Source organism: Vanessa atalanta, chromosome 27 (assembly GCF_905147765.1).
Source record: "Vanessa atalanta chromosome 27, ilVanAtal1.2, whole genome shotgun sequence".
Lineage (NCBI taxonomy): Eukaryota > Metazoa > Arthropoda > Insecta > Lepidoptera > Nymphalidae > Vanessa > Vanessa atalanta.
Window position 1 is genome coordinate 1639798 of NC_061897.1, and position 24126 is coordinate 1663923.

Genomic DNA, 24126 nt, shown 5'->3' on the forward strand with positions numbered 1-24126 from the left:
AATAAAGAAAATGATATAATATAATTATAATGAATACCCTACAGCACTCAGGAATAATGTAGCTTTCTACCAATGAAAAAAATTAGAATTAGTTTCTTAGTTCTGGGGATTACCCCCCAACAAACCAACAAACAAACATAACTTCCTTATAAAATTATATATGATACAAATAGAACGAAGGATAGACTGTTCTTTAAGTTGGTCACCTGTGATGTGAACATAATTGCTCTGCACTTGCACTTTCTCACTGACTGTTTATCTTGGAATGGTAAGGCAATGGACCATTAGTTCATATTTAATCATAAATTTAATGCCTTTCTAATACAATTGAAGAGCCGAGATGGCCCAATGGTTAGAACGCGTGCATCTAACCTATGATTTCGGGTCCAAACCCAAGCAAGCACCATTGAATTTTCATGTGCTTAATTTGTGTTTATAATACATCTCGTGCTCGGCGGTAAAGGAAAACATCATGAGGCAACCTGCATGTGTCTAATTTCAATGAAATTCTGCCACATGTATGTTCCACCAACCCGCATTGGGGCAGCGTGGTGGAATATGTACCAAACCTTCTTCTCAGAGGGAGAGGAGACCTTAGCCCAGTAGTGGGAAATTTACTGGCTGTTATATATGTAATACAAATGACATATTTATCACCTGTAATAATTATAAATTACAAATAAAAAATTAAGCCTCCATTCTGACTACCGAAAAACAATGATTTAATTACTGAAAACGTATTCAACAAAAATAGGTATTGACGGTTTTTCTATACTTGCTACGGAACTCTAAATATAGCTATTCTGATATTTGCGGGCGCGGGGTGAAGGGTGCGAGGGAGTGAACGCCTCTGGCATGAAAGAAAATATACCGATAGAGATTCATTTTTTTTAAATTATTATAGTAACACCTTACTGCCTCCACTGGTGACAGGAGGGCTGGTTCATTTTTGCCCAGAGGATCGGAATTGCGATTCAACGGGGAAATGCTGCTAGCATTCTTGCCACCATTCCACGCGGTCAAGATTTATACAGTAACTATTTTTAATTTTAATTCGTATATAATTAAGTTGATGTTAATGATTCTTATGTAAATAAATGTACTGTTTGAATAGAACTTAAGGTGTGAATGACTAAGTATTTACTCCCTCTCTTTTCTTCCTTTTCTTACTTTTTTTTTGTATAAGTGGTCTACAAGCATTTGGCTCACCTGATGGAAACTAATCACCGCATGGACAACGACAGCGGGAGACAGCTGCGTTGCTGGCCTTTAATGAATGAGAATTTGAATTACAAAGTTTGGTCCGCACCACCTAGATGTCCAAAATTCCACAAAAGCGGGATTTCCAAGACCTTTTCTGCCTCGCATATCTATCTATGGAACTCAATTTCGCCAGCGGTTTGATGAGAGTAAAGGAATAGGGGGTGACCCTGTGTTTGCGCAAACACACTGTAATCTGTTTGCATTGTTGGCTGGTCTCCCTGGAGATTGTCAGCGTGACGGAAATCAATCGGGCTGCACAAGACCGGTCGTTGTGCCGATCTTTGGGGGAGGCCTATGTCCAGCAGTGGACGTCCTTTGACTGAAAGATTATGATGATTATTTCTCTAATAAGTTAAAAATAGGCACTCTATATTTACTCTATATTTAATAAATATGTGAGTATATCTTTAGAAATATTTCACAGAACATTCTGTCAGCCTTTAGAACCAGCTCCCTGATGTCGGGCAGGCTTCCAAGCTCCCTTTAAATGTAGACTTCGAGAACATATACCGAATAATATTCGCCTTTTGTACAAACATTTATAAGAAGGTCAGATAGAGCTGTTTCCGACAAATCGAAACTTGGTGCAATCGTAACTTCCGTATAGAGAAATTAGTAGGTATCTACTTATTTAACATAAATATCGACCTTCTTAGGGGGTTGTATATCTTGCATATATAATTACATCGAAATCGGTCTATTGACTTAAATCAATCAATCTGCGTTATATTACAATTGCTCTAAATAGGTATTATTAAAAAAAATGGTTTAAGAACCGTCATGGCTTAGTGGTTAGAAAAGGTGATCCTTAAAAAAGATTGCTGCTCCGTGCACTCACACAGAGACATGCGTATCTACACACATAGATAAATAGTTACAGGCTTCTTTTTCGTTCTTGTTAAGTTGTGGTACATGGAAGAGCGGTACCCCCTACAAGCAAAACTGTTTACTTAATAGGGGGTCCAAATTATGCGCTTACTGTTAGCTTTTTTTTATAGTAATTAATTTATGCTCGGCGAAGGAAAACATAGTGAGGATAACCCTAACCTTTGGATCAGCGTGATAGAATATACTTCAAACCTTCTTAAGAAGATTCGAAAACTTTGCCCAGTAGGATATATTGTACAGGATATTACCTTTTTTATAATAAAGAAATGAGGCCGTTTTTACTCTATAAAGTGAACTTTAAAGCATCCTATCAATTATTTTTTTATTAAGTTAAATTAACATGGTATTTAAGTTAATAAAACAATTTACATAGCAAGTATCAAAACTACTCCATTAACGACACACTATAAATCTACACGTATACAACATAATTACACGCAATCGAGCAATTTGTAAAAAAATACCTAAATATCAAATAATTTTAATACAAGATGGCGTCCTCTATCAATATAATAATTCTGTCAAACTTTAATTGAAATTCTGCGCCGCGTTCAAAGCGCCCGCAGTATTATTGATACATTATGATCCCGCGAACGAGCCATAGCAATTTACAACTAAATACACAATCAGGTTAAATCAATTGTCGTTATTCCCTCCCTTTCTAACCACAAAACGTTCGCGTTCGAGCGACAGAGACGGAAGATGTATTCCGTCGCGCAATGGAGCACGGAGACGCCTACAAATGCAAAGTGGAAGGGATGAAAATCTTGTTTGTTCTAGGGCGTGTCTTTTGTAAGGCGCGTGGGGCGCAGTCGACCGGTGGCCGCCGCCGCGAGCGCATTGTCGCGTCAAAGTTTGACATTTCAATCTGACAGCGGCTGTCACGATTCGAATTTTAAAAACAGTGCGATTAAGAAGTCATGGTCCATTAATATTAATGCTATACAAACGCGTCTGATATTACGTGTCAATAACAGTCGTTCCGTGTATACGATATTGTGATGGCGTTTGAAGACCGTTGCAGTCCGAATCAGGCGAACAGCCCCGGTCCGGTTACTGGAAGAGTTCCGGCACCGCACGCGAACCCGGGCAATATGAGCTACTGCCCCCCGAGTCAGTACACCTGCACTACGATCGATTCGAGATTTGATAGATCGAATATGACTGTTGTCAAAGTCCAGCCAAACTCACCGCCTCCCAGCCCAGAGCACAACCAAAACGAAATGGATTACCAAAACTACTACAGACCTGACACGCCGGACGTCAAACCGGTTCTACCAGCTGACAGGTTCGACCCGGACAAGCGGAACCGTCAGCAGCCGCCAGCGTCCATAGCGTTTTCAATCAGCAACATCCTTCACCCCGAATTCGGTTTGAACGCGATTCGAAAAACGAACAAAATCGAAGGCCCGAAAGCGGTCGGACCGAATCACAGTATTCTGTACAAGCCGTACGATCTTTCAAAAGAGTATTCGAAATTCAATTTCGAATATTTGAAATCGAAGGATGACTTTGGCGCGCTGCCGCCGCTCGGCGGGTTACGTCAAACGGTTTCGAACATTGGCGAAATTCAAAAAGAGAAGGAGATATCAAAGAGTATGGAGGCACAAAAGAGGCCAGATTCTGCGAGTTCTATGGTCTCGTCCACGTCCAGCGGTGCTTTGTCTACGTGCGGGAGTACAGATACAAACAGCCAGACGTCACAAGGAAATGCAAACTTATGGCCTGCCTGGGTGTACTGCACCAGATACAGCGATAGACCTAGTTCTGGTAAGTACATTTTTGACATTTGTTTTTTTTTTTTTAATTAATATAACGGTTCGTATTACTTTTGGCATAATGTTATGGTGCTTTTGCACACTTTGTTCATTATTATTTTACTCTGTCGGAAAAAAGTAACGTAGGCTATTATTATCTACGTAATTAATATTCTGTATTTAAATTTACATCTTAGTAGGAATATGAAGATTTATTTCGTGCGTTCAATATACAAATAATATATTAGGCAATAGATACGATGTTTTTTTAAGTAAATATTTCGCTATCTTTTTTTTTTAACTTTATAATTATTACATTTTTTTTATTACGAGTTTTATTTGAAAACAAAATTAAAAAACACTTAAATATTATAATTTATTATATTATTTAATTTATCGCTTAATTTGTAAAAATTAAATGACAACATTGAAAAAATATATACATATTTACCTATTTTTGTATGTGTGTAAATTGGAAACTTAATTGTATAATACAGTTCTATACACCGTTAAACGTGGCGAGTGAGCCAGTGGAATTTATTATAGTTAGTTATGAACAGTTTATAAAAAGGGATGATTAGTATATTAAGTATATACAGCTGATATTTTTATTAACTTCTATTTATTTTTTATGGTAAGTGGTCACCACTGCCTATAGACTATACGTCGTTACAAATTCCAACTGGCGTGGTAGCTTCTTTCAACAGTGTAACATGACTATTCAAAAGTGCTTTAATGATTCTACTTGAATTATAATATTCTGATTTTGATAACCATACCTTGCATCACCAAAGCGTTATCAACCTTGAGAACTGATATATTATGTCTTTTGTGTAGTTACACTGGCTCACTGTACTATCAAACCGGAACACAACAATACTTGTTGACTTCCAGACAGGAGACACAACATACATATATAATTGTATTTAACAAACTTGACTGTATTTTTAGATGTTGAAAAAGAGTAACTACTGAGTTTCTCGCTGGTTCTTTTCGGTAGAATCTACATTCCGAAACGATGGTAGCTTTACTTTAAATAGTTTGTTAAATGACGATTCAAAAGTGCTTGAAAAAGCCTACTTGAATAAAGTATATTTTGATTTTAGCTGCTTAGCGATATAATATATGATGGTGGGTGGTATCCAGACTTACCACCAAATAGCTGAACCATTGAATGACAACATGTATATTTAAATAATGTTTGATTTCCTAAACGGTTAGGCTATACACAATACTCACCTGATAATCATGCATTTATAATTGTAAGCTGGTGAGCTGAGGTGGCCACGGATGGATGGTCCAACAAGGGACCTTATCGGGCTGTGTTTTAATTAGTATTAAACTAATTAAGTTATGAGTCTCATGCTGCATTACCTGAGCAAATTATGATACAGCTTTTTTGTTTATGATCATAACTCACGTGCATGTTAATAACTTAGGGGGTAAGGAGATAATAGGGATATGAGTCATTTTCTTTGCAAGAATATTTTCTTATTGGGATTTCGAAATATTTACGTCTATGAGACGTTTATGAGATTTAACGTCAATATGCTGCGGTATGTGTTAGATTATTAGATGTTATTAACTAGTTTTCTTCAGCGGCTTCGCGTTTGTGTGGCGGTGGGGAGGGGTTGTATGTATACTATGTTATTTTCGATACCTTTAACAGTGTATGTAAAACGTCATGTTCGGTTAAGTAGTTCTGACGTTAAACCGTACAAACAGATAAATTTAGTTTTCCATTTATTTATATATATAAGTTAATTTTATTATATCATTTTTAAATAGGATAGTGTTAAGCTATAATATAACAGCTTAACAGATTTCTATGTTCTAATTAGTGTAGCAAAACTATTTTTTTTTTATATTTAAGGTTATACAAAATGGCTGTATTTGTTTTTAGTATCTACGTTTTAAATATGTTGAAATAAAACGTATTAAGAAATAAAAGATAGGTTTCAACTTTCTCTAAACTCTAACAAGAAATTTATGTAAACAATTAGTAAGTAGTTAAAACATTATAAGTCATTCAAATAACTTATTGAATAATTTTAAGTAAATTCTGCTATAAAAAACGAATTTGGAAATAATAAGATGATACCGAGAAACTAATATTGTAAAAAAAAAAAAAAAAGAAATGACAAGTACAAAAACCCGGGAATTTGTTTCGCGGCTTTTTTAAAGTCTGTGGTAACTTTACCGAAACTGTGATTATGATGGCACCGAAAATAACGTGTAAGAGTTCGTCCGAAAAATAAAAAATAAAATTTTTTATAGCAATATTTTTTATAATTAATATTTATTATAATATTTATTTTTTCTTTTTAATGGAATTATTTGTATTTTATATTTTATAATTAAGTTACAAGTTGGCTGTATAAAGTTAAGCCGTCGGTTATATTTGTCGAAGAAATATCGTTATTTGTAATAATTTGTGCTAGGCCACGTTTGAATCCGCTATTATTAGTTAAAATTTAGATATATTTATTGAGGGGACTATTTATTGATTACAGATTGTGTTCTTGTCAAAACTTTTGCGACTTTAAGTTTTGACTTGATCTTGGATTACGTAGGAATTATTTTTTAAGCGTGTGTATCCATAATGATAAAGGACTGAGAGACACTACATTGATATCACAAAGTACCTCGTTGGTCTAGTGACTAGCTCAGTCAGATTAGAATGAAATAAGAATTCGCAAGCGTCTTCAGTTTAATAAGTTAGTAGTACACAGCTATAGAATTATGGAAGGGAGAACGGTGTTTCTATGCGAACACGCCTTATATAATCTGCGTAGTTGTCTAATAATTTAGATCGACGGCCGTGAAAAATTCTAATTAAAATTTATGAAGTTATCACGATACGTAACATATGTACAATTATATGAATCTAAGATTATGTATTTTACTAGTCAACAGTAACTTAAGAGAAGCGTTGCTTCTTTTATTTTCCCGAAGTTTTTTTTTAAATGTTGGTAGATGAATTGGCAAGTATGGGTTGTAAGAAATATATTAACCGATAATGCGCCATCATTGGGTACTGATGTTATACGGAAAACAATAGTACTAAATATTGCTGTTTAACGGTAGGATTAGGCGTGATGAGTGGGTGGTACATACCTTGGCTTGTAGGATTCCATTATTACACAAAATGGCACCAACGCAAGTCCAAAAGAAATCTTTACTAATATTATAAATGGGGAAGTAACTCTGTCTGTTAGTGTTGCTATTTCGCTGAACAGAATTTGACGTAATTTAGTATAACACAAAATTGAAACCCCAAGAGAAGACATAGGTTAAAACCTAAAATAAATTTTTACCTAAAAAAATGATTCGAATCAGACAAGCTGCATTATCCTCCATTAACATGTCTGACTATAATTGCAACATAGTGCACCTAAAATAACTTCAATGAATATCAAATAAAAAACAAGTTTTTTTTTAGGACATATCACGCGAAAACCGCTGCACTATTTGACATGAAATTTCTACCAATATATTTGACGTGTTTCACTGAAGGTTCGGGTAAACATTATCATACAAATTTAACACAACGTGTTTAGTTTAGCAACGTGAACTCCGAACTGCAACATAAAAATGACGTCTTATATCGATCTCTATATATAATACAATAAAGTCGCTTCCCGCCGTCTGTACGCTTCGATCCTTTAAACTACGCAACGGATTTTAATGCGGTTTCATCAATAAACAGATCGATTCAAGATGAAGGTTTATGTATAACGCATGTTATATAGAAAAGCCGAGAATATCAAATTTTCTAACCAGAAAAAAAACGATTTTTTTTTAATGTTCGCTCTTCAATCTAGGACTTTTGTATAGGGTCATTGACACTTTGTCGGGTAGGTAGTTAGATGAAAAAAAATGGAAGGCGTATTTTTAATAAAACTAATAAACTAATATACGTAAAACTTATATCAGAATCAGCAGTGACTTACGGAGAAGGTTTAAGTATATATTATTATTATAGGTACGCTTCACAGTTTCACTCGCTTTTTCAAACTATCGTGACAAGCGACAATTGTACATGTTCACGTATATTTATACACACATTGAATTTATACAGAGAGAGTTCAAGGCGTTTTAAATTATACGCGTGACGACAAAGTATTAAACCTGTTTCACTTATAATATAATGTTTAATTCATATGAATAATTACATCTCAATAAACTAAGGTAGAGTCGGATCGGATCAGCTGTTTTAGGGTTGCTGTTCACACTAGTTCTGTTTAAAGAGATTTTTTGATTGGTAACATTCCTTTGCAACACCAGTTCCATATTTAAATTGCTGTTTTTCTCATTTCATTGTTGAGAAGGTTTGTTTTTATTAGTAACGTTCCATTTCACCAGAAGTTCCATGTTTGACATAATAGGTATAATTTTTCTGGAATGTATTCAATATAATTGTTAACACTAGTACTAAATTTAAATAATTGTTTATCTTTTTTTTTTAATAAAAAATATCTTTACTTGTATCGTTTTTCATGAATACCAATTCTATTTTTAAATGTTTTTTTTTTTAATTTTAGTGAACACAATAATGACAAAGACTGTCAATGTTTTCAGAACTTATTAAATTAAAACGGGATCGTACGAGTTGATATAATCGTTCAGCTGTTTAATCGAAAGCGATTTGAACCATCTTAGCAGACGTTTAATGGAATGAAAGCAGCAAAATTCGATTCTATAAATATATTACCACCCGTTTAACAACTTTTAACTTTTGTGGACTCGAGTCAAATTCATTTATTAAAATCTACGTCCACTTTAACCAGCACGCAGTTGATTGTTATCTATTATTTTGAACGCGACTACAAAATGTCAGCCAAAAAAAACAAAATGGACTGATAGCATTATTAATTTTTCATACACCGCCATCTTGATTACGAAAGGTGTTTATCAATTATAATTGAACCCTCGGAACGAGTTAATTCGAATTCGTTTTCGTTTTTACGTTGAGTCACGAATGTTGCTAAAATTGAACCAAGTTTTTAAAATGTAAGAAGGCGGATGGGCTTATGCGCTACTTGATGGTAAGTGGTCACCACACCCCCTTAGACATTTGTATTGTTAAAAATATCAACCATTCCCTACGTCACCTTACACCATGTTAAGTCCCTTGTGCTTCTAGTTACACTGGGTCAACGTTCAAATCAAAACACAACAATACTAAGAATTCCTCCTGGTATCAACTCCAGTTATAAAATGTGTGTTTCGTGATGTTTTCGTCGATTATGAAATACTGACTCAGAAGTTTCACTTCGAAAAGAAAAAAATCTAATCTGACATTCAAGTTCAGAGAAGATTCTCCATTAATGAACATTAAAATCTATTAAGACTTTAATTACTTAGAGTATTTATATGTCTGGATATAGTGTCGCACTACAAAAGAACTAGAACAAACGAGATCACTTTATTATCTTGGTGTGCGTGAGGGCAACGCTTGACAATCGCCAAACGCCATACAACTTTACTAGTGTGCGTGTTAGTAGCCAACTTTTGGCCACTATTTTTATCGACACGTTCTCAGCTTTGATATTCTATCTAGACATACTTGTAACTAGACTTTTAACTAGGATAATGTATGTCGCGTAGACATTGTTCTAATACTATATTAGGACAATGAAAAAAATGTCAAGTCCGTACCAATCCAAGATGGCGTTGGCGCCTCGATGACAGCTGTCAACTTGACAAGACATGACAAGTGAGAAAAACATGGCGTTATGTATTAATAAATTATTTTTCCTATTTCGTTTCAAGTTGTTATTGTTGTATATATTGCAATAGAATATACAATGGCGCCGACGGAATATACATTTTATATTTTTTGTTAGAATTTTTAACAAATCTGTCTGTTTGTACAAGTTTTTTTTTAGATAAATGTGAAACTTTAAAGCCTCCTTAAAATAATCATCTTTGATTGTTCAGTCTTAGTAGAAACTTTATCAGTGATATCATTCATATTGCTCATACATTCCACCACGCAGTTCCAGTATAAGTAGGTGCAAGGAAATCTTAAAATATTTTATGTTATCGAGAAATAAAAAACGAGATTAATTTAAAAATGATTAATTTGGTGATAGACAAACAGCAATACTTATTGTTGCTGTGTTCCGGTTGGAAGGATGAGTGAGCCAGTGTAAATAGGCAAAGGTAAGTGGATTGTGGTGGTGACCACTTCACATAATTAGCTCGTTTGATGATCCACCAACCTAAACTTAAAAATAAAAAATCAAAAGTAATCAGATTAAAAAAGACACTTTTTTAACCCAAAGTAATCTTATTAGTATATGTAATTAAAATAATTATCATAAATACAATTTAAAAAACTTAATTTATTAGCTATTAATAAAATAACAATAAATAAAAAAAGATATTCAAGAAAGTATAAGAAACTCTTTAAACAAAACTCCTTGTATAAACTTTCGTTACGATAAAAAACATACTTCATTCATACAAACAGCCGCCTCCCACAGATGTCATATCGCAGATTAAAAAGATAACCAATGACAATATAATTACGTTTTATTTCGTTCCAATTTTAAATTATCACTTTTAAAACTCGTTCGCTAAAGACGAACCAGTTTTTTTTTTATAAGGATTTCGCACACTGTAGTAATTCGCGTTATGCTTGTTAAAAATAAATTGTAAATTAATATGTAAATCTTTACTAATAGTTTTCACTATTGCCACAGATAATTAAATATTCATATAATTAATGGCTTTAATGTTCTTTTTTTTAAATAATTTCTTAATTAACACACACGAAAAGATTTATTGAACCCAACTCGTTCAACTCATTCCGTTTTTTTTTTTTTTTTAATATAGTCAAAGACAAAAACCTATTCATATGCTCAACGCTTAACAGACAATATAAAAATTACACGTTTGTTTGTTTTGAATGTAATTATAACGGTATTAAATTTATAATTACAGAGTAGACATGTTATTTGTTAAGTTAAAGCGAAAAGTTGAGAAAGGCTTTGAACAGAATTGAATAACAGAAATACCATTGGACCATTATTACCGTTATGCCTTTTTAAATTGTTCTTCTTATAAGCATTTACTTTATGACTTTGTGGCCTTTGAATTAATACTATGTCAACACTATATTTATTATACATTACATTAACAGCCTGTAAATTTCCCACTGCTGGGCTAAGGCTTCCTCTCCCTTTGAGGAGAAGGTTTTGGAGCTTATTCCACCACGCCGCTCCAATGCGGTTTGGTGGAATACACATGTGGCAGAATTTCGTTGAAATTACCGCCGAGCACGAGATGAATTATAAACACATATTAAGCACATGAAAACTCAGTGGTGCTTGCCTGGGCTTGAACCCGAAATCATCGGTTAAGATGCACGCGTTCTAACCACTGGGACATCTCGGCATCTATAATTATTTTAATTTTTTTTTATTAAGTCTGTCTTTGGTTTAAGTCATATAAACATAGTTATGTAAACTCATCACCAAAATCGCCGCCAACTTTGGGAACCAAGATGTTATGTCTCTTGTACTTGTAACACTGGCTCACTGATCATTCGAACCGGAACACAACAATACTGAGTACTGTTGGTAGAATATCTGATGAGTGGGTGGTACCCACCCAGACTTGCACGAAGCCAACCAATAGAATGCTATGCAAATAAATTTTGGAATTTTAAATGAATCTTTAGATATTAGCATTTAATACACCGTCAACAATGGGATCTATATTACGACACTTGTGCATATAATTACACTGATTCACTATTAAAAAAAAAAAACTTTATTCAAGTAGGCTCTTACAAGCACTTTTGAATCAACATTTTACAAACTGCATTAAGTGAAGCTAGTACCGGTTGAAGAACCGCCAATATACTCAGTAATACTCTTATTTAACATTTAAAATACAAAGTTATGTTAGTTAAATACAATAATTATATTTGTATATAATATATCCTACCTGGAAGTCAACAAGTATTAGGTCTACACTTTATCATATCTATATAATTTTCTTTTGAATAAAATGCTTCAAATAAAGACATAGTATAAACTTTTTAAATTAACATGGTTATTTTTATTACTAACAGTATTTAAAATGGGATATTTTCCATGTTTTTTATTTTTATTTGTCGGAGCTCGATATTTCGACATTATCTACGAATGTCTTGTTCTCGTGAACGACATGGTAAATATCCCGTTTTAAATACTGTTAGTAATAGTATAAACTATTTGATATAAAATCCTATTACTGGTATATATTCATTTTAATCCTTGTTTTTCCATTTTTATTCTTGTTCAGTACATCAGGGATGTTATGTATACGAAAACCTACTTCCGTACATATTTGGTACTGTACCAGGATGTCAAAGGACTTGGTCCTCAGCTGTAAAGGACAAAGATTATCCTATATCTTTCCTCGTAGTTCAATCTTTGCATTTATAATATTAGTTTAATAAAAATTACGGTACGAATAATACGTCCGTGTTGAGTTGTCATTTTGACATTAAATTCGTTAACGTAACGTCAGCCATCTTGCTTGTTGACACGCCCCGTGTTGTTTTAAGCGTATTTATTTTTTTATCTGTGGATTGTATTTAATTTTTAGAATGTAATTTTTGTTATTAAGTTCAATTTATATGTACATTTTGTGGACATCTTAGTTTCAAATTGGCTATTTTAAGGGTTATTAAATTGTTTTGTATGTATAATGTTAATGCAGAACTAACCAACCTTTTAATTGCAGAAAGTAAGTAATTATATTTGATTATTAAGGCGTTTTCAGTGCGATGTTTTTGTCTTATCCCAAAAACGTAAATGCTTGCAATTACTGGGCAAGTACTTTCTTTTCTATGGAAGAGAAGGCTTAGAATTTATTCTACTTGAAATTTAAGATTAAGGAATATTTCAATTTAAATTTTTTTTTTTTTTTAATTTCATATCAGTATGAAAGTAAACATATTTCGGTCTATTTAAATTGAAATAATTAATATATACAGAGGAAAGTAATCTACTTGTGTACATTCGAAGTTCAAATAAACTTTTCACATAATATTACCAGTAACATTATTTTTTTTTATAAAGAGTATTTTTTCAACGGGCAATTAATTTTTTTTATAAATGTCAATGTCAAGTGTGTTTTTTGTTTTAAAACGTTTGAAGTTCTAATTGTTTATCGCAAGCTTGAAAACCGCGGTATCCACGACGCAGGTGTGACGAACTCACGGACGATACAAAAAACTAAGATATGAAGACGTCAACAGATCACCCATTCCGTCTGTCTGAATACAGTCAGACGGACAACATTTTATATATATTGTAAATTATAAACCTCTATTTTTTTAATGCCTAACTTAAAAAAAATGACTAAACCAATAGACGTAAAACTTATACCAGAAGTTGCAACGCGTTTCGGAGGTGTTAGTAAATAATTTTATTATATAAGTATAACTGCGAAGCTTCATACGGCTTAAATTTAAATTTGACACGACAAGCGTGAATTACATGTCTGATATAAGTAAGCAATGTAAAAAAAATAATTAACGCGGCAACATTTAGTTTAAAGCGTAAAAAAACATAGATAATATACTGTTAAATAATATAATACACTTTTTTAATATATTTTTTTTTATAAAGAACACTAGCGATACCCCAAATTAATTACGGAATTACTAATATTCCTATTTACCCCTCCTTTAAGCTTATCACTTGTGTTAGGAGTGGGGACGACAATAGCCCAAGGGGTCAGGATCGATCCTGCGACTTTCTACATCGCTAGGTCCGTAAACCATTGCGCCATTGACGCTTAAACCTAAATATATAATATAACAATGGTCGGTGTAAATAAACGAATAGATTTTATTTCCTTCTATACATAGAAGTCGATATCATATTTAATATATAAATACTTAGATCGTGTATAGGTATCAAAATGCAATTTTAATTCTTGGATACAACCAGCTCATTCCTCAACAGAGTTTCAAAATGTTATGTACGTTATAAGACTGAGTGAGCCAGTTAGGTAGGTAAGTGGTCATGACTATGGCGCTGTAAGAAACAAAGATGTTATGTCCCTTGTGCTCTAGTTACACTGGCTCACTTGAAGAACACAACAATACTATTTAGCGGTAAACCCAGACGAGATTGGACGGTGTCACTATATTTACCAAGTAAAGTTAATAATATTAGTATTTTATTATTATAATTGAGGTTATATTACAGTAATAGATAGACAAACGTTATATATAGATAGTAAAAGATATAAAAAAGGAAAGTAAGACAAGTAGTACTTAATTATGTTAATTCTAGCCATTACGAGTCGTACTTATATGTAGTTATTATGTAATCGTACTATATATAGGTACGACGCCATTTTGTACTGTCTCCACGGAACATTAAACGATATTTTGCTGAATAGTTACGTGTTAATATATCATTTTAATTGTTTATATTTCGATAATATAATTAACTGATATCCACCGGCTTGAATGCAGGGTGTTTAGTAATCACAGTAGTGTAACGAACTAGGAAATAGACGAATCGATTTAGGATGTTGTGACGTCATTTGAAATCCAATATGGCGGATGATTTTGACTAGAATTCTGTCGAGTATATTGTAGATACAGATTTTGTTTTAAATTTTAAATAGTAATACATTATCGTATTGTCTATAAATAAACTTTTTCTGTTCACTGTACTTGTACAAGTATTTCGATGTATTTAATTGGTGTGATCATTTCTGGCTACTGTGACGACTGCTTTTGAGAAACGTAGGGATGGGATACGTATTCCTGATTGAATTATCGATAAATAAGAAATAGATTACATTACAATAATCGTTGAAAACTATGCATTATTATCTTAATTATAAATTAATTTAAACATATCTTTTTTTTAGTAATCTACATAATAGATCAACATTGCACAATTACGATGAGGAATTCTTTGATTTTTTTATTTTCCAATCAATTAAACAAACATAAATCAACGAAGTCCGTCCGTATTGTAAAATCGTACCGTAATCGAATAATTAAACAGTAATTACTATTTCTTAACACCAAATATGGCCGCGCTGTTTGAATAGAATCCGTGCAATGCGTTCATTTGCTAAATTAAAGCAAAAATATAACGTGTACCATGTATTAAGTATTCGAATCTTGGGTATTTTGCCTAATTAAACGCTTCCGTTGGGAAATATTGTAATAATTAGAACATACCTAGTTGTAACTGTGTGTAAGGACTTCACTAGTTTATCGATATCGATGCGAGTGATGTGTAATGTTCAAGAAACTGTTTTTATTTATTGATGGATGGTTTTTTAGTTTTGATACAAGATTTGTGATAAGGAACGGTATGAAATTTGAATAAAGACAGCGGCTGCCATGCCATTAGCAAATTATCTTTTAATATATATATTTGCTTTTTTGTAACTTGGGTAGGTGGACAGGCAAATGGGCCACCTGATGGTAAGTGGTGACCACTGCCCATATATATTGGCCCTCAATGCGCTACTTTGGAAACTGGCTCACCTATGCTTCAAACCGGTACAAAACATTCCAACGTGTTACTGCATTGTTTTTTCAAAGTTTGCTTATATAAAAATGCGTGATACTTTCATTGCATACATATATACAAAGATGTATTAAAATTTGTTTATTCGTGTTTACTCTGGAACTAATGATCAAAGCTTACATAATTTTTAATGGTAAAAAACTACATTATTCCATAATTTTTTTTTTATTAATAAACTGCATACGCGGGTCTAATAATAACTCGGGCCGTCGACTATGTAGCAATAACAATAACAATAATTTAATATACCAAAAGCTATTAATATTAATTTACGAAATTGAATATCAATTAAATATCAATCATATTTAAAAGTCAATCAAAATCACCCCACGTTTTTATCGATAAACGTTGAGCCCGCCAAAGCGCATCACTATCCCACCTACCGGGAACCGGCCACCAAGTTTTACGGTTTTTCTCTCAAAGCATTCGTTAATAACTTGATCTCAAACTGTCTTGCAATTTTTTTATAATCCAACATTCTATACTTTAATACGATCGTTTCGTCTCTACGTGGGTAATAACGCTTAAATACTCAATTATATATAGCTACATATGTCTGTCCGTCTTTGTATCTAAGTTTTTTTTATCGTTAAATTATAAAAAGTTTTGGTTAATTTTATTGCAACGTTTTTTTTTTGACGTGTATTTTGTAACGTTACGGTTTTTTTGTGAGTAACTTTTGGGAGCGACGTTTTTAAACGGATGGTTAATATTTCTAACGATGCTATTGTCTATGGTATGTTACCATAACCATTTACCAAGTATAGATAAGAAATGCTATCGATTTTTTTTTTTCTCAACAGATAAAGTCGAATAAGAAATATTGTTTTGACAAAATAAACTTTAATAGCGCAGCATTGTTGCACATCACTAATGTTGAACCGATTTTGGTGAATGTAAATTTCCTGATACCATTTTAAGGATAATGGCTATATAAATGTACGTATGTCTGTCCGTGACTTGATTACTCATGATTGATTTAGTTTTACAGTTTTATAAAATTGTTTTTGTTATAATGATATATTATATGTTTTTTTAATTGCGGTATATCGTATAAGAATTGTAGTTGCAACGAAAATGCGTTAAAATGATTTCTTTTAATTTAAAAAATATAGGAGTTTAATTAGGCCGAACAGTTTGGCCGAATTTGATGAGTCTGAGGCCGATTGTTCTATTCATGGCGAAATAAAAAAAAAAGAGTAAATATCATATTATGCGTATATGAAATATAAACTCTTATTCTATTTTTAAACTTGAAAAAATATCTCATAATAAAAGTCACGCAAAAGGTATTACACCTGTTTTTTTAATCTTCGAAATTGTACCTATTACGTAACACACCCTATCACCCCTGCTTTAAAGAAAAATCAATTACATGGACATACTAGGTTCAAAGAAAATACACCTTTATAGCTAATAAAATAGAGAACATATTAGTATATTATTTTTTTCAGCTTTAAGCCGTTCTAATGTATACAAAAATGAACCTTATATTGTTTGACGTAAAGTTGTTTTTTATCTGCCGATAGATATGAAATTGAGTCCTTAAATGTATTGAAAAGTGATTCTTAAAACAAAAGTACAAGTTTGAAAATAGAACGATTTTTCGTTTATTGAAAGTATTTTTAAGGAAGACTAAATCTTATAGGATTTTGTTAAGGTCGTTTATTGAATGTGAGAAAACTTTCGTAACACGCAGTGAATATGTAATAGAATTTATGGAGGTGTTAATGATGGATGCGGTATTTATATTGTTATTATTATTTTGCATTATATTAGTAATATAATACATTTTTGATATTCTATTCAATATTCTGTAAATAGATTCATTTTTGAAATAATTCAAACAAATAAATTCGAATTCTTCGCCGAAAATATTTCATAATGAGAATTAAGGATTAACATTTAATTTAAATTTAGTTCTTAAAAATAGATTATTACAGTAATAACGAATTTAAAAGTCATAAAAAAAGTATTGATATATGATAAGAAATAATAATGCCGTGTCCATTATTACCTCTGCATTTCTTAACTCCGCAAAATCAATGTACTTCAATAGTTACAAATGCGTGAATGTTCAAAGATTTTTTTTTAATTCCTTAGAACAGAGAAATCCTTAGAACAGCCATGTTATAAAAAATAAATATATTTTTGATATTTATTTAAGTATTTTAATAAGAAAGCTATTTGTTAATATAATTAAAAACTCCTATAAAATTAATTAAATAGACATAAAAACACTTTCGTAACACCAACATCATTCCGAAAATAGCGCACGCCTTTTAAACATATCACCAAAATAAGACGAGATTTTAAACATATTTTAAGATTTTTCAAAATTACATCTCTAAAGTTATGTGACTTGAATGCAATTTAACATTTATGTCTTACTTGGAATAACGCCATTTTGTTATTTAACGTCAAAATGGCGGACAATTATCGAGCCGAGGGAATGAATTATTTCAACGAATTCTGACGTAATAATAATTACTATACGATCTTTGTAACCGCGACTTTGGTCTCTTTATATAAACAATGAAAATGCTTAAGAACTATTCAAAGAATTTCTGGTTATTTTGATTATGAGAACCATAATGACAAATAAGGGGTTTGCGCACAAACGCCTGCACTAAAATGTATTCTAGGCTAACCATCCACTAAAATTGGCCTTAATTTAATTCAATTTATTATTATTACACATACTTATTGATAGTCAAAGTCATAACTGCCACTGGCTTGGAAATGTAGATTCCCGAGAAAAATCATCAGGTTTTTTATCTATAGTGAACAACAAACATACTTATTATGGTTTTATTATATGATAACAACAATTAACTATATTTCTGAACTCTATGTCGTTGTAAATTCTTTTAATACGATGAAATGTTTGCACGGAATATTGTTATGTTTTGCTCAATTAAACGTTATTATTAAATTTTTGCGTAGTTATATTTTTTTAAAAATAAATAGTAATTCGTTTCATTTGTGTTATTAATAAGTTTAAGCGTTTTTAATTTAAATATAATATATTTAAAAATAGGCAAAAATAAAACAGTTCAGTATATTTTTCAGCTGTTTTTAAGTGATATTTTTTCTTGTCCTTGGTTTAACGACCATTAGTGTTACTAAAAAATATTAATACTATTCTAGTGGAGAAATTAATAATATGAAAATGATCAGCATGTAATAATATATAATAGTCCCGTTGCTGAGCTTCTAAGGAGAAGGCTTGGAGTTCATTCTGCTGAGCCTTTCTTTAAGAAGAAGGAGCTCATTCCACCACGCTTCTCCAATGCCAGTTGATGGATACACATATATCAGATATCCTCACGATGTTATCCCTCGCCGAGTACGAGATGAATTATAAACACAAATTAAGCTCATGAAAATTCAATGGTGCTTGGGCATCTGAGCACTTTTTATAGATGTAGTTATGTTTGATATTTTTCATAATACCGTTCAGTAATTTTCGCTTAATTGCGCAAATAACTATTTAAATATTTAAACAGAATACTCTTGTGTTCCTTTAATAATGAACGGACAGAACTGTGTAGTTTTATTATATAAGTATATATTTAGTGTGGAATTTATTAAAGACATCTGTTGTAAGCTGTAACAATACATCGTTGAAAGATCGGTGGCTGTGTAATTAAGCATTTAATGACTTAATTACAACAATTATTTCATTTAAATGTCAAAATTCTTTTTTTTTTTAATTTTTTTTTCATGACAAAGATGTAAATCTATAAGTCCAAATATATTTATTTTAAATACAGTTTTTTTTTGTGTGAATTGGACAATAAATATAGAACACACAAAAGTTCAGGGGGCTTATAGGGTAACAACCACATGGACATTCCCTATAAATTGTCGCCATTACACTAACGAGCGGGGATGGTATGTTAATATGTAAAGTTACACAATTTGTCAGTACGTTTTTATTTTTAACCACTAACTGTTATTGCTTTTACTTAAAACCATGTAAAGTAGGGGGATATTTAATAATCAATGTAAGTTAAATAAAAATAGTTATTATCTAATAGAAGGTGGAAAGAAAAAGTTTTTATATAAATAAACATTAAAAAACTTCTTTGCTTAATATATTTAATATTTTGTTTTCCATTTTTAAATTTCGAATATTTTTAACAAGGCTCTTTAATTCTTAATTCTTATCTATGTACATAATTATGTACAGTTGTGAATTTAAAAAGAGAACGTTTTAAAATAAAGTCAAAGGTATTTAAACGGTTAAAGAACGCTCGGAAAGCAATATTTTTCCGCGTCCAGAAACATTACGCCTCGTTACGGAAAATCCTTTATTTCAAGAGTTTGTTTAATTAAAAAGCCGAATAAAAAAACTAACTGCCCGCTTTTATCGGGTGATGAACGGCCCTGAAACATACACTCGGCAGCACACGAAAATAAACCTTATTCAAACGTAATAAAACCCAATTTCAATAATCGTTTATCACGCGCCCGTTCCATTTTTCAAACTCTAAAAGATTTGTGTTTACACCATTTCCTGTTCTATTCTTAAAGCAATAAAACTCAGAATTCATTAAATATACATCGTTTCCATTTCAAAAGATTTCCCCCAAGCGAATTTGAATCGTAAAGCTGCGTAGTAAAATTCAGAAGCGTTAAATGTGTCGCTAATAAAATTGTTTAGTTTTAAAACGTAATAAGTCAAATCAATTTCACGGCAGTTCGAGTCTTGATAGAATTAATTTAAAGGTCATTATAGCTTATTGTGTAGACGCATGCATAAAGTCAATTGTACGTGTCAAGCGAATCATTTGACGAATTAAAAATATCACACGTAAATTCGAATTTTAAATTTGAAATGAAGGCAGTTTTATTTTAAATTAAATTTATCAATTCTATAGCGAAATTAAATCGATACCAGCGCATCTTGAATCTCCCTTTATCTGACTATACAGGAAAGCGCAAAAGTGTTTATAGCCTGTTCCTCCGCTGATAGGGGTTCCCGCGTAAAGATTTATTACGAGTACACTCGCACGCTAAACTGCGATCCTTCGCCACAGATAAAATAAAATTTAGTGTTCAAATATAAGCTACTCCCACACGCACGGGACTATAACACTTATGTTAACGAAATGAGGTTGAATATATGTATTAATTATTTAAAAAAAAAAACTCTTTCATGCTACCGTATTTAAACGGTTACGTTTTGTGATTAAAATCATTTCAGTTTTATTACATTCGTGTAATGAAAATGTTATTTAATTTCATATAATTTTACGTAATTTTTTTTTTAAATATCAAGCACAGATTTAAGCTTGTAATAAAACAGAGTATTAAAAATGTATTGTTAAAACAACTCAATTAAATTATGGTAATTAACATGAAACATAACCTTTATTCGCGATAAGGTTTTTTTATTATGAAATCTTAATTATTATTGTTTGAACGTATATTTATAGCCATTAACAGATTTAATCAGAGACATGATTAATTTTACATATATTTATGTAACTATAAGATCTTTAGCACTTATATTGAACAAAAAAAAAAAAAGATATTAAATTTTTGTACATAACGAAGCAAATCAGTGTAGGGTGGCTTTAAAATTATATTTTATTATGACTTTAGTCAATAATAGTTCCGAAAAAAAAAACACTTCTAATTATAAAAGTGACAAGTTAAAAAAAGTATTACGGGAAATGTATTGCTTTATACGAAGTATAGTTTATATAAATATATTTAATTAATCGCTTTACTGGTAACACTAAATAATACGCGTATTAAACAATGTTTTCCGTTATTGTATCGTAATTATACACAAATGATTGTTCTGTTTTCGGATAGACGCCATTTTGTAGTTGATAATAACCGCTAATTAAACAACGTTTATTTGACTTCCATTTTTAATTTATAACGGAAATTTAATTTAAAAGGAGTTTAATTAGTTAAGCATTTCTCATAGTTTTGTATTTGCTCGTGACTTTGTCGGTACATCTTTATTCATCGTTCCCTGGTACACAATTTTATTTTGCAGTTAATATAAATATCTTCAAGGCTTTTTTGACTTAAACGAGTACTTAATTTGAACGCGTCCAATTACAGATTTATAGATGCGTTCATATGTTATTAAATTTTGTAAATATTTGGCATCCATTTCGATAATGTTTCATATCTTTGGTGCGATAAAAATCTTATGTATTAGGTATTATATTTTTATTTATAAATTATTTGTATTGTTATTAGGAACTAATGAATTTATTGTCTTTTATTTTAATTGAATCTTGTGAAATGACTAAAATTGCGTCTTCGGTTAAAATATTGATTTTGGATAAGGAGTATCTATCTGAAATTACTCTAAGTTTATGATAGTATATTCGAAATTTTAACATATATATTTTTCATTGTCATCAGGTCCTAGAAGTAGAAGGGTAAAGAAGAAGATGCATCCAGAAGAAAAGAGACCGCGGACTGCATTCAGTGCTGCCCAACTCGCTAGATTAAAGGTGAGTTTATCTTACTGATTTAAATTTATAATAACTTAAGGAAACTTAATGAATTGAAAGTCATACTGTTAATGCTTGTCGATTCAAAAGTAAACTGAAATAACTTATTTTTTAAGTTAAACGTAAGTTGAAGTTACTACTGTCTTGTTAAAAAAAAAAGACGACTTCCAGTAATCTTTCTAATTTATAATATAATAGCAATAGAAACTATAAAACCCACCATCTAGAGAAAAGGATACATCTTAAGAATTCTACTAACCTAACTTAGTTTCAAATAAAGAAGTAATTCATCAACTAATAGTTAATATTGTCCACAGCATGAGTTCGCTGAGAACCGCTACCTAACTGAGCGCCGGAGACAGGCCCTCGCCGGAGAACTGGGCCTGGCAGAGGCCCAGATCAAGATCTGGTTTCAAAACAAGCGAGCCAAGATCAAGAAGGCAACCGGACAAAGAAACCCACTTGCTATGCAATTGATGGCCCAAGGGTTATACAACCACAGCACCGTGACAGAGAGTGACGAAGAAGAGGAGATAAGTGTGACGTAAGCGTGACATATGTGACGTCATAGATTCGGCTTGACATTTTGAACTTGGCCGTTCTAGCTACCGTACAACCTGATTTGTTTTAAATGATTATAAACTATGCTATTTGAATTTCGAATACTAGATTCATTGAAGTATTTTTTTAGGATGACTTTTGTTGTATTTTTTTTTTATTGTTAAATTATTGACAAATTGAGAATCAAATATAACTTAGCTTTTAAATGAAATAAAGTACATAAAGAGATGAAAAAATATATATAATTAATGAAAATCGTATCTAATAATACTTTTGCTTAGTTGTCGGAATAGAAAAAAAAAATCTGTCAAAAATAGTAGTTCAATTTAATCAGACTAGAGTATAATAAAATGGTTCCTGTAATATAGTTTAGTAGAATAAAAAGAGTATTTATTACGTAATAAATTTGATTGCGTTTTTTAAGTCATGTTAATAGCGTCCCTTTCTCTCATATTAAACCCTCACTAGAGTTCTGTCCATTCAAGCGCCTTTCGCGTTAAATAATCTTGCATTAACGAATATTAGCTAATTTGTATTATATATATTCACACCTTAGTCACCTGACGCACACTAAGACATTTATAAGTCTGTCGTACTAGCAAGTCTTTTAATGTGGAGGGCGCGCTTTCGTGAATAGATCTATAAAATCTCTAAAGGTACTTCTATTAAGGAAATTTAGACTTTAATCCACGACGTTAAGGACTAATTTCTAACTGGGCTTTAGTTGAATGTATAATAATATAACTGTCATTCATTATGTATGACAGTGACTGTTCAGTATTGCCATTTTATTTAATTTAATTTAAAAACAACACGCGCTTCTTATTGTTCTAGTGTTTATTTCAATTGCAGGAGGAGTAATTATAAACTACTTTGATTTGATGTGATTTGATTGGTCGAGATCTGTAATAATCTTTGGTATTTATGTATTCGTGAAAATATATGATTTTAATATCGTTGCTGTTATAGAAATGTTGGTAATAAAATTAAATTGAATTAGTGTTGTATTATAAATAAAGATATATTTATAAATCTCATGGATTATGTAGATCTAAGGTTTGTTTATCTCAACTCCTCCTGTTATTGAAATGTATCAACATCGACTGTGTAAACAGAAACAATAATTTTTATATATTATATTGTTAGTGTATATATTTTGCGATGTAATAAATAACCAATCGATAAATTTGTATATAACATATTATGTAATGTTAGAAGAGGCTTTGACATTTATACTTTTTAAATGCGAACGTCTGGACGTTGACTCAATTACGCTCGGACGGTTTGACAGATTATTTTTAAATGTTCTCGAATAGACAAAGGTAACTATCTATACGTCCAAAAAATACGAAAATAAAATTAACGCCTCAAATTTAATTCGCTTTTAAGCTTTTAAGGGATAACTCCTATTTACCAAATGTTCCCCTTCAAATAGTAAAGCCTTAATGTCGAGAATATACAAAGAGTTCAAGCCAAAGTTAAGCCGAGCACGAGATGAATTATTAACAAAAATTAAGCACATGGAAATTACTGCTTGTTTAGATTTTGGCGTTAACCACTTGTCCATCTCATCTCTAAATTGTCACCGTTGCGTTATTGAGG

General features: G+C 31.6%; 1 protein-coding gene across 2 annotated transcripts; it reads left to right on the forward strand.

Moving 5' to 3' along the window:
* Positions 1-2976: 2976 nt before the first annotated feature.
* LOC125074220 (segmentation polarity homeobox protein engrailed-like) lies at positions 2977-23217 on the forward strand. Of its 2 annotated transcripts, XM_047685489.1 has the most exons (4): positions 2977-3921; positions 21872-21963; positions 22281-22500; positions 22818-23217. In XM_047685489.1, exons 1-4 carry the CDS (start codon positions 3153-3155, stop codon positions 22868-22870), a joined length of 1134 nt encoding a protein of 377 aa, XP_047541445.1. In that variant the 5' UTR covers positions 2977-3152; the 3' UTR covers positions 22871-23217. The 2 variants fall into 2 exon arrangements, with proteins under 2 accessions (XP_047541445.1, XP_047541446.1); XM_047685490.1 differs by lacking the exon at positions 22818-23217 and having other exon boundaries at positions 22281-22590.
* Positions 23218-24126: the final 909 nt, after the last annotated feature.